The sequence below is a fragment of the Monodelphis domestica genome, chromosome 2 (genome assembly GCF_027887165.1).
Source record: "Monodelphis domestica isolate mMonDom1 chromosome 2, mMonDom1.pri, whole genome shotgun sequence".
In the NCBI taxonomy this organism is placed as follows: domain Eukaryota; kingdom Metazoa; phylum Chordata; class Mammalia; order Didelphimorphia; family Didelphidae; genus Monodelphis; species Monodelphis domestica.
The window spans coordinates 477,453,580-477,468,857 of record NC_077228.1 but is presented as its reverse complement, the minus strand read 5'-3'; the positions used below and the strand labels follow the sequence as shown (position 1 = coordinate 477,468,857).

The window sequence follows — 15,278 nt, the reverse complement described above, 5'->3', positions numbered from 1 at the left end:
CCCATCTTCTGATGCTCATTGAAGCCTTTCTCCTGAACATTCCACATCCTTTGGCATCCTCTCCCAGGCTGACTGCTCTTTCTTTTAAATCCTCTGACACACAAGGCTAGAATCAAGGAGTTGGCATACTCCTGTTCCTCACTTCCATTTTTACAATCTCCCTCTGTCACCAATAGCAACCACTTTTCCTCCTTTAAAGTTCACTCTTCCATTTGTACCCCAAAGAGATAATAATAAGGGAAAAGACTTGTACAAAAATATTTATAGCCACGCTCTTTGTGGTAGCAAAAAATTGGAAAATGAGGGGATGTCCATCAATTGGGGAATGGCTGAACAAATTGTTATATCTGATGGTGAGGGAATACTATTATGCTAAAAGGAATAATGAACTGGAAGAATTCCATGTGAACTGGAACAACCTCCAGGAATTGATGCAGAGTGAAAGGAGCAGAATCCAGAGAACATTGTATACAGAGACTGATACACTGTGGCACAATTGAATGTAGTGGACTTCTCTACTAGCAGCAATGTAATGATCCAGGATAATCCTGAGGGACTTTTAAGAAAGAACACTATCAACACCCAGAGAAAGAATTGTGGAAGCAGAAACGCAGAAGAAAAACATATGATTGATCACATAGTTCGATAGGGATATGATTAAAGTTTTGATGTTAAAAGATTATTGCAAATATGAATGACATGAAAATAGGTTTTGAACAGCGATACATGTATAACCCAGTGGAATTGCTTATCAGCTCCAGGAGTGGGGAAGGAAGAGAGGAGTAAAAATCATGAATCATAACCATGGAAAATATTCTAAATAAAAAATAATAAAGTTCACTCTTCCTAAAACTTTATTGCCAGCATATATACTTTTTGGTTTTAAAGTAATTTTTCATCGTGAATTTGATAGTCATAAACATTAACATGCTCCAGATACAAAGGACCAAAAAAGAGGAACACAAATGAAACTGGATATATCATGGACATTGTTAGTTTAAAATATACATCGATTGCCTTTCCTGTCCATGTCACCTTAGGAACTTTTCTCTGCTCTATTCTGCATATTGTTATTGTGTTTCATTTATATCCTTTTATTTCTTTTATGCATCACAATCACTCCCTCCTTTCCTGGTAACAACATTCTCCTTCCTCAATAGAAACACTCTGTTGTACAAATAGGTATAGTTAAACACACACAAACAAAAAAGTGGTATTGGTTATGCCTGAAAATACACATCCTATCCTGTATCTCTCTTTTCATCACCTCTCTGCCAAGAGATGGGAAGCATGCTCTGCTCCATCATCAGTCTTCTGGACTTGTGGATTGGTCACTACATCGATTAGAATTCTTGTCTTCCTTCCTTCCTTCCTTCCTTCCTTCCTTCCTTCCTTCCTTCCTTCCTTCCTTCCTTCCTTCCTTCCTTCCTTCCTTCCTTCCTTCCTTCCTTCCTTCCTTCCTTTTTCTTTCTTTTTTTAAAAAAAGATTAATTTATTTAGAATATTATTTCATGGTTACATGATTCATGTTCCTTCTAGAATCATTAGACTATATCACAGGTCTACTCAAAAGTGCATCAGTGTGCCTGCATTTCCATAGCACCTTCAGCAATGATTGTTTTCCATTTTTGTCATCTTTGTTAGTATGATGGGTGTGAAATAGAACCTAAGAGTTTTTTTAATGTTCATTTCTCTTATTACTAATGATTTAGAACATGTTATATGTACTTCCAACTCCCTCTCCTTATTCCCTTATAAGTTCAATGCATTTGTTTTAGGAAATGAGGAATCTCATTAATTTTGGAAAACCACAAGAGAAAACAGCCATTAGTGCTACTATACCAGTTGAAAATTTAGATAGGACCCTAATCAACAAAGTTTCCAGGGGGAAAGAGCATGCAAAGAAAATCTATGCAAATAACATTTATCCAGATAGAGGTTGTCTGTGGGGAAAGTTGTTCTCAAAAATTTCCCAGCAACTTGGTCACCAGTTGATACATTGAAGAATATGTTGTCCATAAACAGAAATACCAGGAAACTGTGCTGCAGGGCAGTGGGAAAGAAAAAGCTCCCTCGTTTTTGGGGAGGGAATAACTTTTTAAAAATACTTAAGTGGCTGAGTTTACTTGGTGCAGTTAAGGATTAAAACCTGTCAATTTTAACATGACATTGCTGTTACATCTGAAATAAACTTAATTGATGTTTTGTTAAAAAAGAAAAAAGATCTATAGTCTTTACTGAAATTCCTTCCTTCTTTAAATATCCGGGTCTCCCATCAATCTTGTTGACACTCATGATTTCTGCCTCTAGTTTACTTTAGTTGTCTACAGGAACCTCAACTCTTCCCTGACTTCCTGCATTTGTCCCAGGATCTGGAATTCTTAATTATAGCTCTAAATAATGTGAATTTGTGGTAGATTTAGTTATCATGCTTTCCTGACTTCTTTTTACACCATTGACCAGTTTGAGAGTAGGATTGAAATTAGAGATGTTGGTGGTGATCCCAGATTAAGGATTGGATGAATAGTGGCAGTGGAAGGAGAATAGTGATTCAAGAAGACCAGGCGGTGTTTTCATGACTTGATTACCTATAAGATTAGTCTTATAAGTCAAGACTATGAAGGGAAGAAAATGATGTTAGAACGGGGTTGATAGAGCATTGGGGCATGGAGAAACATAAGATCAGAGAAAAGGAGAAGAGCAGTTTTTAAAGAACTGAGGCAGAAGGAGAGGTTGAAGGACATTAGAGAAGGGTATTTCAGAGTTCTAGATTGTGGAAACTGAGTCATTCTGGCTGATGGTGAGGTCCAAGATGTGATCACCCTGGTAGGTGAATGAAGTAGAGTGGAGCTGGGTTTGGGAAAGTTGAGGACATCAGCAAAGTAGGAGAACAGTGTGTTCCAAAGGGCATCAGCATGAATATTGGCATCTCCAAGAATGAAGACAGATGATAGGATAGAAAAGAAGACTGAATCAACTAGTTAAGCCATTGAGGGGGAAAAAAACCCAGAATGGTCTGGAGTTGAGATAATAGCAACAAGGATTTAGGCATGCACAATAGATGGATGGAATGGAATTGCTGAGTGGCAGAGGATGGGTAGAGTAGCAGTATGGAACAAGAAGGCTTCTTCCTCCTCTTGGCCAAGATCTCTGATTTTAATTCCTAAATCTATTTGAGCTCATGAGTGTATGAGGTGAGATTTAAATTTAGGTCTTTGTGACCTAAGTTCAGTGCTCTTATCTATTGTCAAGTAACCTTTTCACATAGCATGTTAAATGTGAATTTATGGTGGTAGTTTTGATTATATCTGAGGCAAATAATAAAGCCAAATTTATACTATTAGATACCAAGGGATCAGAGAGGAAAGGATTGAAAACAGTATAATTAAATGTTAGAATAGCAAGGTTATTTATGGATTGAGGTCATAGAAATTATAATAGGGATAGTTATGTGGCTCAGTGGACAGAGAGCCATACCTGGAGATGGGGAGATCTTGGATTCAAATCTGACCTCAGACATTTCCTAACTGTGTGACTATGGGCAAGTCAACTTAACCCCAGTTGCCTACTTTACGTTACTGCTCTTCTGCTTTGGAACTGATACTTAGGGTTGATTCTTTTTTTTTTTTTAAGGATTGATTCTAAGACAGAAAGTAAGAGTTAAAAAAAATTAGAATACTCCTCTTTGATTATACTTGAGAACAAAGGTTTCACTGTAGGATAAAGAGGAAAGCATAATTCTGACCATGGCTTTTCCCTACTTAATAAATTCTAGTGTCTTCCTATTACTTCTAGAATAGTAAATAAACTCTTTTGTTTGGCTTTTGAAGAACTTCATAACTGGCCCCTTCCTATCTTTCTAGTCATCTTTCCTATTATATATGTTGAGATTCAGGCATATTGACTTATTTCCTGCTTCTCATTCATGATGTTCCATCTTGTGGGTCTGGGTCTTTGTACTGGCTATTTCCCATGTCTATGATGCTCTGGCTCTTAAAAAACCCTGGCTTCCTTTAAGGCTCAATTCACATGTGACAGTCTGGTGGAGTCATTCTCCAGTAATCCATGTAACCATCACAAGATTTCTCTGAACTCAGTTTCAAAAGCCTTGTAGACAGTTGAAAATATATGCAGCTGAAAAAATGATTCACTTTAATATTTCTTTCTTTCTTTCTGGAATTCTGGGTAAATGATATTGATGAAATGATCTATTAGATTGTAAGCTGCTTGATGGCAGAGATGGTCTTTTGCCTCTTTTTGTATCTCCAGTGTTTAGTAAAGTGCCTGGCACATAGTAGATGCTTAATAAATGTTTATTGACTGATTGACTTCAGTGACATAATTCATTAGAGTACTTAAAAAAATAAATTTGATCAATGAAATTTGACTACATTCTTTTGCATTCAGGTTCTGAAGATCAGGATGTCTCTAGGTAGAACTGGAGAATATAGAGGGATATTTCATTGTGCCATGAAGATCCTTAAGCATGAACCCCTTGGAACCTTTTACAAAGGCTACTTCATTAATTCTCTGAGTATCATTCCTTATGCTGGCATAGATTTAGCAGTCTATGAGGTGAGTTTACTCTCAAAATTAGTGATAGCAGTTGAGTTAAGAGGAAATCTAATCATCACTTATATTTAAACTTTAAATTACTAGGCCACTTTGGCTTTTGAGAACAAACCACTTTAGACAAAACAATATCTATTTTTCTATCTCTTTGATGTGTTAGGAGTCTCTTTTTCCTCAACTAATTTTCTGGTTATCCTGGGGACCTATTTTTGAGTTTAATGATGATTGATCCCAAATTTAGATATAAGTGCTCAAGTTTAAAGATGAGGAAGAAAAGAAGGTAGTGGGATATTGGCTGTTATAGCTGGTTATAAAAGATAAGGTTGACCAAACATCATGGCCAAGATCTCTGATTTTAATTCCTGCATTATCTATTTGATTAAAAAAAAAAACCCAAACTCTTACCTTCCATCTTAGAATAAATAGTAAGTATTGGTTTTGAGGCAGAAGAGTGGTAAAGGCCAGATAGCAGGGGCTAAAAGTGACTTGCCCAGGCTCACACAGCTATGAAATATCTGGGGTCATATTTGAACCCAGGACCTCCCTTCTCTGAGACTGGCTCTCAATCCACTGAGTCTCCTAGGCTATTTGATTTTAAGTTGTTTGATGGCTATAGCTTATTTCCTGAATAATATAGGTCATTCCAAAAGTACATATTAATGGTCAAAATAATCAGGTAAGAGTTGGGTAATTAGAGTAGTACAAATCCATTGGAGATATTAGAAAACCAATCCAAAGCACAGGCTCTCTGGTGGGTTCTGCCATGTTCTTTGTGAAGAACAGTATATTATTGTGCTTGTTTGTCCAAAGCTATGGTTTCATTTGTAGAGAGAACTTCCTGGAAGGAGATACTCTCCAACTATACAGATTAGTTTGGGTTTTGTATTTTCTAGTTTTAAGAAAATTGCCTGGGGGAACTTATGACTGAGGCGACTTATCCAAGGTTAAGGGGTTGGGTGGGGGACTTGATTCTAAAGCTAGATTTCTATTCTTTAAACCTCTCTCTGCTATTGTTTGTTTGTTTTTTTTTTGGTCTAAATGCAATGTGTTCATAGTCTCATACTTTTTTTTCAATTACAAATTCAATTTCAATTTCAATTATAATTTTTTTTTGACATTTGGCATTTAATATTCTCTCTGTCCCTCCCTTTTTCCCTATCCCTGAGGCAGTAAATGGACTGTTATAGGTTATATCAGCACTTTCATGCAATATATATTAACATGTTCTCCATGCCCTGAGAGAAGACATATATCATATATACAATAAAAAACTCATTTAAGAAATAAAGTGAAAGATGGCATGCTTTGGTCTGCAATTCCTTTTTTTGTGGATAGCATTTTTTTGTCATGAATTCTTTGGAGTTATCTTTGTTTTTTGAATAATAGTTTAATACTTCATAGTTGATCATTTTACATTATTTCTGTTACTGTATATATTGCTCTCCTGGTTCTGCTTACTTCACTTTGCATCAGTTCATAGAAATCTTTACAGGTTTTTCTGAATTCATCCTGTTTCTCATTTCTTATGGCATTAGTTTTATAAGATTTTAAAATGTTAACTTTTAAGAGAGTCAGTGTGGTTGAATGGATAAGGATTTACCTTTGAAATGAGGAACACCTGGATTTGAGTTCCACTTCTGAGACATATTAGCTGGGACCTCAGGCAAATCATTGAATCTTTCGGTGCTCTGGACAACTCTAGGACTAAACTGCAGAGAAGGTGCTGACCTGCATTATATTCTCATTGGAAATTCCTTATCCCAACAAAATGACAAGCCCAGTTCCTAGCCTAAAGTTTCTGAATGCATTTTTTTCTTTTTGCCTTCTTTGGACTGCTTTGGACTGTAGTGTGAAAGAATAACTACTTCCGCTCCAGATAGAGTTGACCCACTCTGATGACTATATTTAAAACAACTCACACTGATTAAAGACACATTTGAATTTAATGATTTATTCTCTCAATTTTATAAAGTTATGCTATTTTCAATAATGACCTCAGGACACAATTATCAAGTTTAAAATGCTTCATGAAAAACAGAAAATCTAAAATAACTTTTAATGGTCAAAGCATGTTTTAGACATTATAATTGTAAATTCTGTCTATAACCCAGGATGACTACAAGTCACAGAGCATTTTAGATAGAAGAGATTATCTACCCTGGAATGACAAAATCAGCTTCCTAGACTGGCTTGTCCTGCAGAAAGTGTTTACCAGAAATGCTTTTGAAAATGTTCCAGTGCTTCAAACTAGCTTTACTCTAAAACATGGCCAACTATAATTGCTAGAATGGTACATAGAGAGTAAGGAAATTGATCATTGGCTTTATTCACCTTAAATTTTACTTTAAAAGCAGGAGGGAGCTAGTGAAAAATCATAATATTGCACTGTGAGTACACTTAGAGTTTCTCACACTTTCTCATTGAATTACTACATCCCACGCTAGCTGCAACATGAGGAAAAATCTACCTACTTCCATCTCTGCCTGTCTATCTGTCTGTCTGTCTGTCTCTTTCTCTGAGTCATCACTGCAGATGACAAGGATTTCATAAGAGAGAAAAAGTTTTAGTAGTTGGTTTTTCATTGCTATTCTGGTTAAATTTGCATGTAGTTGCTTCTTTGTTCTTTAACAGATTTTGAAGAATCATTGGCTTGATAATTATGCCGAAGACTCTGTAAATCCTGGGTTATTGTTGCTGATGGGATGTAGTGCCTTATCTAACTTTTGTGGTCAATTAGTCAGCTACCCTATGAACTTAGTGAGAACTCAAATGCAAGCCCAAGGTGAGTTTATTTTTTAAACCCTAACCTTTCACCTTAGAATCAATACTGTGTATTGGTTCCAAGGCAGAAGAGTGGTAAGGGCTAGGCAATGGGGGTCAAGTGACTTCCCCAGGGTGACACAGCTAGTAGGTGTCTGAGGCCAAATTTGAACCTAAGACCTCTCGTCTCTAGGCTTGGCTCTCAATCCACTGAACCATCCAGCTGCCCCACCAAGGTGAGTTTTTGTCCAAGATCACACGAATAGTTAAGTAGCAGTGCCAGGATTTAAAGTCCAGTTTTTGGGTTACCAATTAAATATATTTTTCTTATGACCATATTGGGGGCACAAAAAAGCAATAAATTCAGAATTCAAGGATGAAAACTAGAAGTTAAGTTATGGATCTAACTGTTTGGGGTGTTTTGGGTAGGGAGGAAGGGAATAATGTAGTATATGTGCCCTGTTAGCTGTTTTTATATCATGTGCCAGACACTGTGCTAAATGCTTTAGAAGAATTATTTTATGTTATCCTCACAACAATCCTAGGAGGTAGAAACTATTATCAACCTCATTTTTACAGTTGAGGAAACTGAGGCAGAGGTTACATGATTTGCTCAGGGTGACAAGGCTGTGTCTGAGATAGGAATTAAACTCAAGTCTTCTTGATGCCAGACCCAGGGCTCTGTCTACTGTGCAACCTAGTTGCCCATATGGTTATAGGCAGAGGAGCGCCAGGAGTTGTATGTATAAGGAGGTGCTAGTTTGCTGGATTGTTTTCTTAGTGTGGTGTAAGAATTGAAATCAGAATCTAAGGAACTCATACAATGGCAGCTGAACTAAAAGAAGTTGGCAATGGATGAATGAATGAAAAAGCATTTACTAAGTACTTGATTGTACCATAAGGTTCTAGGGTGATCCATAAAGAAATAAAAAAAATAGGCAATCTAGAGGAAGATATAAGGAAGCTAGCAACTTGTGGATAGAGGAGAATGGGAAGGTAATGAGGGAGCTGATTTGAAGTTTAAAAAAGAATAGCTGGGCAGCCTTTGGATAGGAGGTCCTGGGTTCAAATTTGATCTTTGATATTTCCTAGCTGTATGACCCAGGATGTCATTTAACCCTAGTTTACTAGCCCTTAATTACTATTCTTCCTTGGAGCCAGTTCTTAGTATTGATTCTAAGATGGAAGGTAAGGGTTTTAAAATGAAAAAAACAAACAAAATATCTGGGGAGAATTCTACCCCTAAAGCTCTTGTTAGAATGAACTGATATTTGTTAGGGTGAGATATGAAGGACCAATGACTGCTGTAAGGAAGCTGGGTTAGCTCTCTGGTGTGTCTGATAAAGGCAGCCTACTTCACAGTGTAGGAAAAGCATTTGGGACTCCATCCAGACTTTAGGGACATTTTGGCTCTGCTAACTAGCTTGTTGTACTTGTTAGAGCAGATGATGTAGACTAAGTACTGTTGATGCTAATTACTCCATCTTGTTTGAGAAAAATCCTTTATATCCCTATTTCTGACAAAACTTAATCCTGTGTAGTAGGCTAGATTCTGAGGAGTAGGAAAATGAGGAGAAAAAATGAATTATAATGGGAATTTTCCATAGTCAAGAGAAAAGAAGCAATACTTTACCATCACAACTGCTGCCAGAGTCTCTGACAAATACTCTTGGATATAGTGTGATCCTGAGGTCTGGGCTTTACGGACTAGCTAGTTTTTCCCATCATCTAGAATATCTGCTTATTGCTTGCTTGTTGTTGATATCCAGTATAGGAACTTTAAATGATAGTAATGACTTTATTTCCTTCATAATTTTAGCAGAGGAAGTGCTAGTTTCAAATGTGTTGCAGGGGCACTGCTGTAAATCCCTCTATTTAACTTTATTGAGGGTGGTGATAGGATTAGGTTGGCTAGGTCAGAATTTTACATGTAATTCCCATTATATACAATACCATTGTATATAACTAGAAAAAAATTAATGGTTTTTATCTGTGATTTCCCTCAGTGTGTGTCAGAAGTGAGACTTCAATCTTTGGGGCTGGCCATCTACCTGCCTTGACTCTTGGAATGCCATAACAAACATCTATTATAAGAAAATATCAGGAGTGCCTAATGGAATTTGCCATTGTGAAGATCTTGTGAATGGAATAGGTTTTAAAGAGAATTAGAAAATGTCCCTGACATTTACTACAATGAATGGGTTTATTCAAAAATGTCTTAAGAACTTTTCTGTAGAGGTACTAAGGTCCAAGTCTACCTCCCTGGCATAACAAAGAAAAAAAAAAGCAAAATAACACAGAAACCAGGAATCTGAGTGTCATTAAAATACCCATCTAATATTAGCTAAAATTATTGCTTTTCATAATGCTCTTGAGGGGAGTTGCTCATTTTCAGCTGATGTTTGCATTTCAAGCTTTTAAAATTTTGGTATTTTACTAAATAGATAGAACACCAGACCCGGAGTCAGGAAGATCTGAGTCAGATTTGGCCTCAGACTCTTACTAGCTATGTGACCCTGAGCAGGTCACTTGACCCTGCTTACCTCAGTTTCCTCATCTGTAAAATGAGTTAGAGAAGCAAATGGTAAGCCATTCCAGCATTTTTGCCTAGAAAGCCACAAATGGGATTATAGAGTTGTACATGGCTGAAAAGCAACAATAAAGCTAAACCATAGTATTTTATAGTATAGTTTCTATATTATATTAATGTAGTATGTTAAAATAATATTAAAAACGAACTTGAAAATTAGTATTAATATAGTCTATTTTTTCTTTTCATTGTTTTTTAGCATTTATAAAAGGAATTCCACAGCAGCGCGTATCAGATTTCATTAATGAAATAATTACCAAAGATGGGCCAGCAGGCTTCTTCAGGGGTGTCACCCCAAATTTTTTGAAGGTGTTTCCAGCAGTTTTAATCAGTTGTGTGGTTTTTGAAAAAACAAAACAAATCTTGGGAGTTTAGAAATGAAATATATGAACTATTGGCACTGAGCAGAATGGCTTAAAAACATGACAGTTTTGGATTGATTTTTTCTTTAAAACTGCAACAGGTTCATGTGAAGAGATGTGGTGTCTTTATCCAAGAGGAAGGAAGAACATCTTGCTTTAATTCTGCATACGCTGGAATTTTAAAATTAAATCATAGTTTTGATGTTGTTTATAAATTAAATCCTCAATATGCTTAGAATTCTATTTGCCTTCCCTATTGTAATCCCCAGAATCCTAACATGAATCTTGCATATTTGAAGTGAAACATATTTTAGGATGAAATTTATAGGGGTGAGTAAATTATAACGGTTTTGGCCTGCCATACCAGTTTATATTAAATGTATTCTCTGTTTTGGAATTGACACTAAATATGGGCTCCAAGGTAGCACAGTGGTAAGGGCTGGGAGTTGGGGTTAACTTTCCCAGGGTCACCCACCTAGGAAGTATATGAGATCAGATTTGAACCCAGGTCCTCCTGACTACAAGCTTGGTTCTCTACCTACCAAACTATCTAGCTGCCCATATCTCTTAATTCTTAAAAGGCTGTTGAAATACTTCATACTTTTAAAATGTCTTTAAAAGCCTTGTTTTTTCAATGCATCGCCACATTTGGGTGTTCCTATCTATGCTTCCTTCCCTATGTGACTCTAGTCACTAGAATTTCTCCATAGGAGTTCCTTCCACTGGGTAGGGACTTTCCTTTAGATGTCTTGGTTTTTCATGGTTACCATTGTGGGTTGTCCATTGTTATACTTCTCACTTACTACCTGACTGACCTGCTTCCTTTGCTAATTCTGTATTTCTGTTATGCTTCTCCATAAATCTCCAATGCTGGGGAGCCACAGCCTATTTGCACTTGATATGTTCAACTCTGTGGCCATTTGAAACTTTTGTTCTGCAGAGACTTTGGCATTCTATGACTCATAGCGAAACATCACCATCAGAAGAATATTATTATTCTAAAGATAGCCTTTTGTTTCTAGAGGCATTAAAACTCTTGTGTAATTTTCTGAATGCAATTCAGCCCTTAATTCTGAATTCATTTCAGTGTCTGCCCAAGATAAATGTACTGGTGGACCCCCATTTGGGGTGGCTTTCTTCACTGAGTTCCTGAAGTGCTTTGTGATTTCCTTCTCCAATTCATTTTACAGATGAGAAAACAGAGGCAACCAGAGTGAATTGATTTGCCCAGGGACACACAGCTAATAAGTATGTGAAGCCATATTGGAACTCCAGAAGATGAGTCTTTCCTGACTCCGGGCTCAGTACTCAATGGATTATGGCACCACCTAATTGCCTACAGTAGATTTACTGGTCTGCATTAGTGGAGATTTCCAGGGACAATCCTCCAGACAGATAAAATCATAGTTTCAGTTTACATGACCAATTTTCTAGAGAGATGCCTCTGAATTTTTTGAATAGGATTAATTGACTGGGTGAAGAAGTCTCATCGGTTTATAATTCATGTCCTAAAACTCATGCCAATAAGCTTGATAACCCCCGAGAAAGTTTTTTGTAAAGTATTAGAACACATATCAAAGTCCAGTTATCATATTTACTGATTTAAACTACTTCCTGAATTTTCTGAATCAAAGAAACATTTTTTAAAATGTCATTTTTGTTTGCATGATGTTGTCCCTGATAAATACTTTCAACAGAGGACTTTTAGGGTACCTAGTTTCAATTTTCCATTCTTTCTCTGTACTTTGGAATAAAATTTCTAAATAACGCTGCATAAAATTCAGGTTTTGGTTGTTTACTAAAAGATGTATGGGAATAGAAAATTCAGTTATCTGTTCGAATTTTTGTCTGCAGAAATATGAAAATATTTATACCTTCATTTGTCACCATGCCTCAAAGATATTTAATTTAGTTTGTGAGGAATGAAAGTGATTTCTATGTAACTGATATATCTGGATTTCAGATTAGCCTCCTTCTGGCAATTAAATTGTGTGTTTGCAATTTTTGTTAATATTTTACCATATGGACTCTACTACCTCAAAATCCAATGCATTAAATGATGAAAAATCACTAAATGACATCCAAGAAGATCCAAGAAAACCTAGAAGAAATGTTGCCAGATGTGATGCAATTCTAAAGACATTCAGAGATTGATTTTCAAGATGTCTCAAAGGTGGAAGATTCTAAAAGACTGGAAAAATCATAGATGCATAACTGAGAAGAGGCCAGCAATGTACTACTATGCGCCTACTTTCTCAGCTTGATATCTTTATGAGAAGTTGAATCTTAATGCCTCAAGAGTAGCTGATAAGAAAATGTGAGAAGGGCACAGGCAATTTTTTGTAGGTGATTTGCTGTAGCTGACTGAATCTTCATAGTCACATCACTGATGGAGGGATGTAGAGGATATATGTTCGTAAAGTATATTATTTTTTGATTATGAAAATATTTAAACAAAATATTTTCCTAGGTATAACACAGTGAAAGCTTTAAGTCTTTTTTTTTCAGATATCTCTTATTTGTAATTTTTATCAATAAATTTATATAGTAAAAATTTATACATAGCACTTTAGAGTTTGCAAAGCACTTTACAGATACAATAGGACCTCATTTTACCCAAACACAACATATGTGAATTCAGGGATATGCTCAATTGGCAATAAAAAAATAAAGGAAGAAAAATACATAAACTAAAAAAGTAATTATGTGTTAAATCTATGCCATTTTCCCAAGCAGTATAAAGGCTTACAGCAGTTAGCTCAATCACAGTCATTCTTACTCTAAGAAACACCAGACATTAGCTTTTGCATCAGTCTTTGTGAGTTCTCTTATAAGGATTCATTTCCAAGTCAGAGCAGTGCTTTTCTTTGTTTCATTGACACTATTTAGTTATTAATAATGGCTCCAAAGTACAAGAGTAGTGGTGTTGGCAGCTTTGATAAGCTTGGAAAAAGTCATAATGGGCCTGGGCATGTTCATATAAAACAACTTATTAAATAATGGGGTTTGCTATTATGCATAATTTTCAGCTTATGTAAAGGGTCTTGAAATGTATTGACCATGTAAAATGAGGTCCTGCATATTATCTCATAGTTGTTACTATGATCCCAATTTTATAGATGAAGAAACTGAGGCAGAGATGGCTAGTAAAGAAAGCCAAGAACTTAAAAGGAAGAAGATGGGCTGGGAGAAAGCCCAGGACTTTCAGTGATTCTGAGCTGCTTGCTGTCACGAACCCATCTTTTTTTAATATTCAGGGTTGCTGCATTGCTGTGAATCATGGAACACCACATTCCTCACAACAAACAAATTTGTAGGTGACTCAAAAGGCATTGGAAAAATGCATACTGTCTGAGCATGCTGTGAGATTTGATCAATGATGAATTCTGAGCAAAAGTGGCATCAAAAACATCATCAAAGACATGTGTCTGAAAAAGGAGGTGGGTTGGTTACTTAGTGAGGGTAAGAGATAACAGATTTGTAACCTGAATAAAGCAGGAGTGTCCATGACATATTTAAAGACCTAGAAACACTTCTAGTGTGTTGGGTACATTTTGAGCTTTTAGAGGAAGTCATGGATAAGAAGAGCATAGGAAGAGAGGGCATAGGTATACTTTTATAAGTACCAGTTGGGAGAAAGCTCCTGGGGAAGAAAACATGGCTCTCATGAAACATGTTTATTATTATAAATTTTTATTGATTTTGTTTTTTATATCACCAAAATTTTCCCCTTTATCCCTCTATTTCCTCTACTCAGAAGGCCATCCCATATGAAAAATAGTATTTTTAAAGGAAAAAAAGAGGAAAAAATGTCAAAATAATCAGTATACTGAAAAAAGTCCAAAGATAATAAGTTTTTATATATGTATTTAAGACTTGCATGCACAATGCTTTATACATAGTATTTCCTTTTCCCCCACAACCAATAGAGATATTTACTAGTCTTATCCCCATTTTACAGATGAAGGAACTGAGGCAAACAGAGGTTAAAGTGTTTTATCCACATCTGGGAAGTATCTGAGACTGAATCTGAACTCGGATCTTCCTGAATCCAAGACCAGCACTCTACCTACTGCATCACCTAGCTGCTTCAGTGTACAATTTACCATACAAGTAAATCTCCCACTTTTGCAAAGTAATGTGGTGGGGTGTGTTCTTATTTCTCTTCTTTGGAACTATGCTTATTTTTGAAATTTTGCAAAATTTACTTTTGATTGCTTTGTGGTTGTTCTTTCTATTTACCATATTGTAGTTATCATATATATTGCTTTCTTGGCTCTGCTTCACTCTATACTATATCATATGGATTTCTCCATGCTTCTCTGTTTTTACCATATTTGTTATTTCTTACATACCAATTATATTCAATTACATTCATGTACCACAATTTATTTAGCTATTCACGAATCTATTAGAAGCTTTGTTTCTAATTTGTTACTGCAAAAGTCTGCTACAAATATATTGGTGTATATGGTCACTTTCTTACCAATGACCTTTATGAAGTATAAGCTTATTAAGTGTAATCTCTTGGCCAAAGTGTATGAATGTTTTATTAGCTTTATTTTCATAATACTAAATTGTTTTCCAAAATGTTTTTTAATCAATTTATAGCTTCACCAATAATACACTAGTGTGCCAATCTTCCCATAGTCCTTCAAATATTAAGAATCGCCACCTTTAAATTTTTTTTTGCCAATTTGCAACAATCTTGGTGATGTTTTGATTTGTATTTCTCACATTCTTAGTAATTTAGGATATTCTTTCATGATTGTTAATTGTTTACAATTCTTCTTAAACAAGTATATTTTCTTTGAAAATTTTTATTTAATTAATTGATTTAGAATATTTTAACATGATTACATGATTGATGTTCTTTCCCTCTCCTTCCTCCAACCCCCTCCTGTAGCCTACATGCAATTCCACTGGGTTTTACATGTGTCATTGATCAAGACCTATTTTCATATTATTGATATTTGCACTAGGGTGATCTTTTA

The 15,278-nt window shown here is 35.8% G+C and overlaps 1 protein-coding gene across 2 annotated transcripts in view; it reads left to right on the top strand.

Annotated features, from left to right (window-relative positions):
• Window positions 1-15,044, top strand: part of LOC100033022 (mitochondrial adenyl nucleotide antiporter SLC25A24-like) — a 48,796-nt gene extending 33,752 nt beyond the window's left edge. The window contains exons 8-11 of one of the 2 annotated variants that reach the window (XR_008916756.1): window positions 4,408-4,575; window positions 7,204-7,354; window positions 10,122-13,724; window positions 14,246-15,042. Coding sequence is in view for 1 of the 2 variants with exons in the window: in XM_007485055.2 (XP_007485117.2) it covers window positions 4,408-4,575; window positions 7,204-7,354; window positions 10,122-10,297 (495 nt within the window). In the remaining variant the exon portion in view is untranslated. Of the gene's footprint in view, window positions 1-4,407; window positions 4,576-7,203; window positions 7,355-10,121 lie in introns of both variants that reach the window. The other variant, XM_007485055.2, reaches the window with a different exon arrangement.
• The last annotated feature ends 234 nt before the right edge of the window (window positions 15,045-15,278 follow it).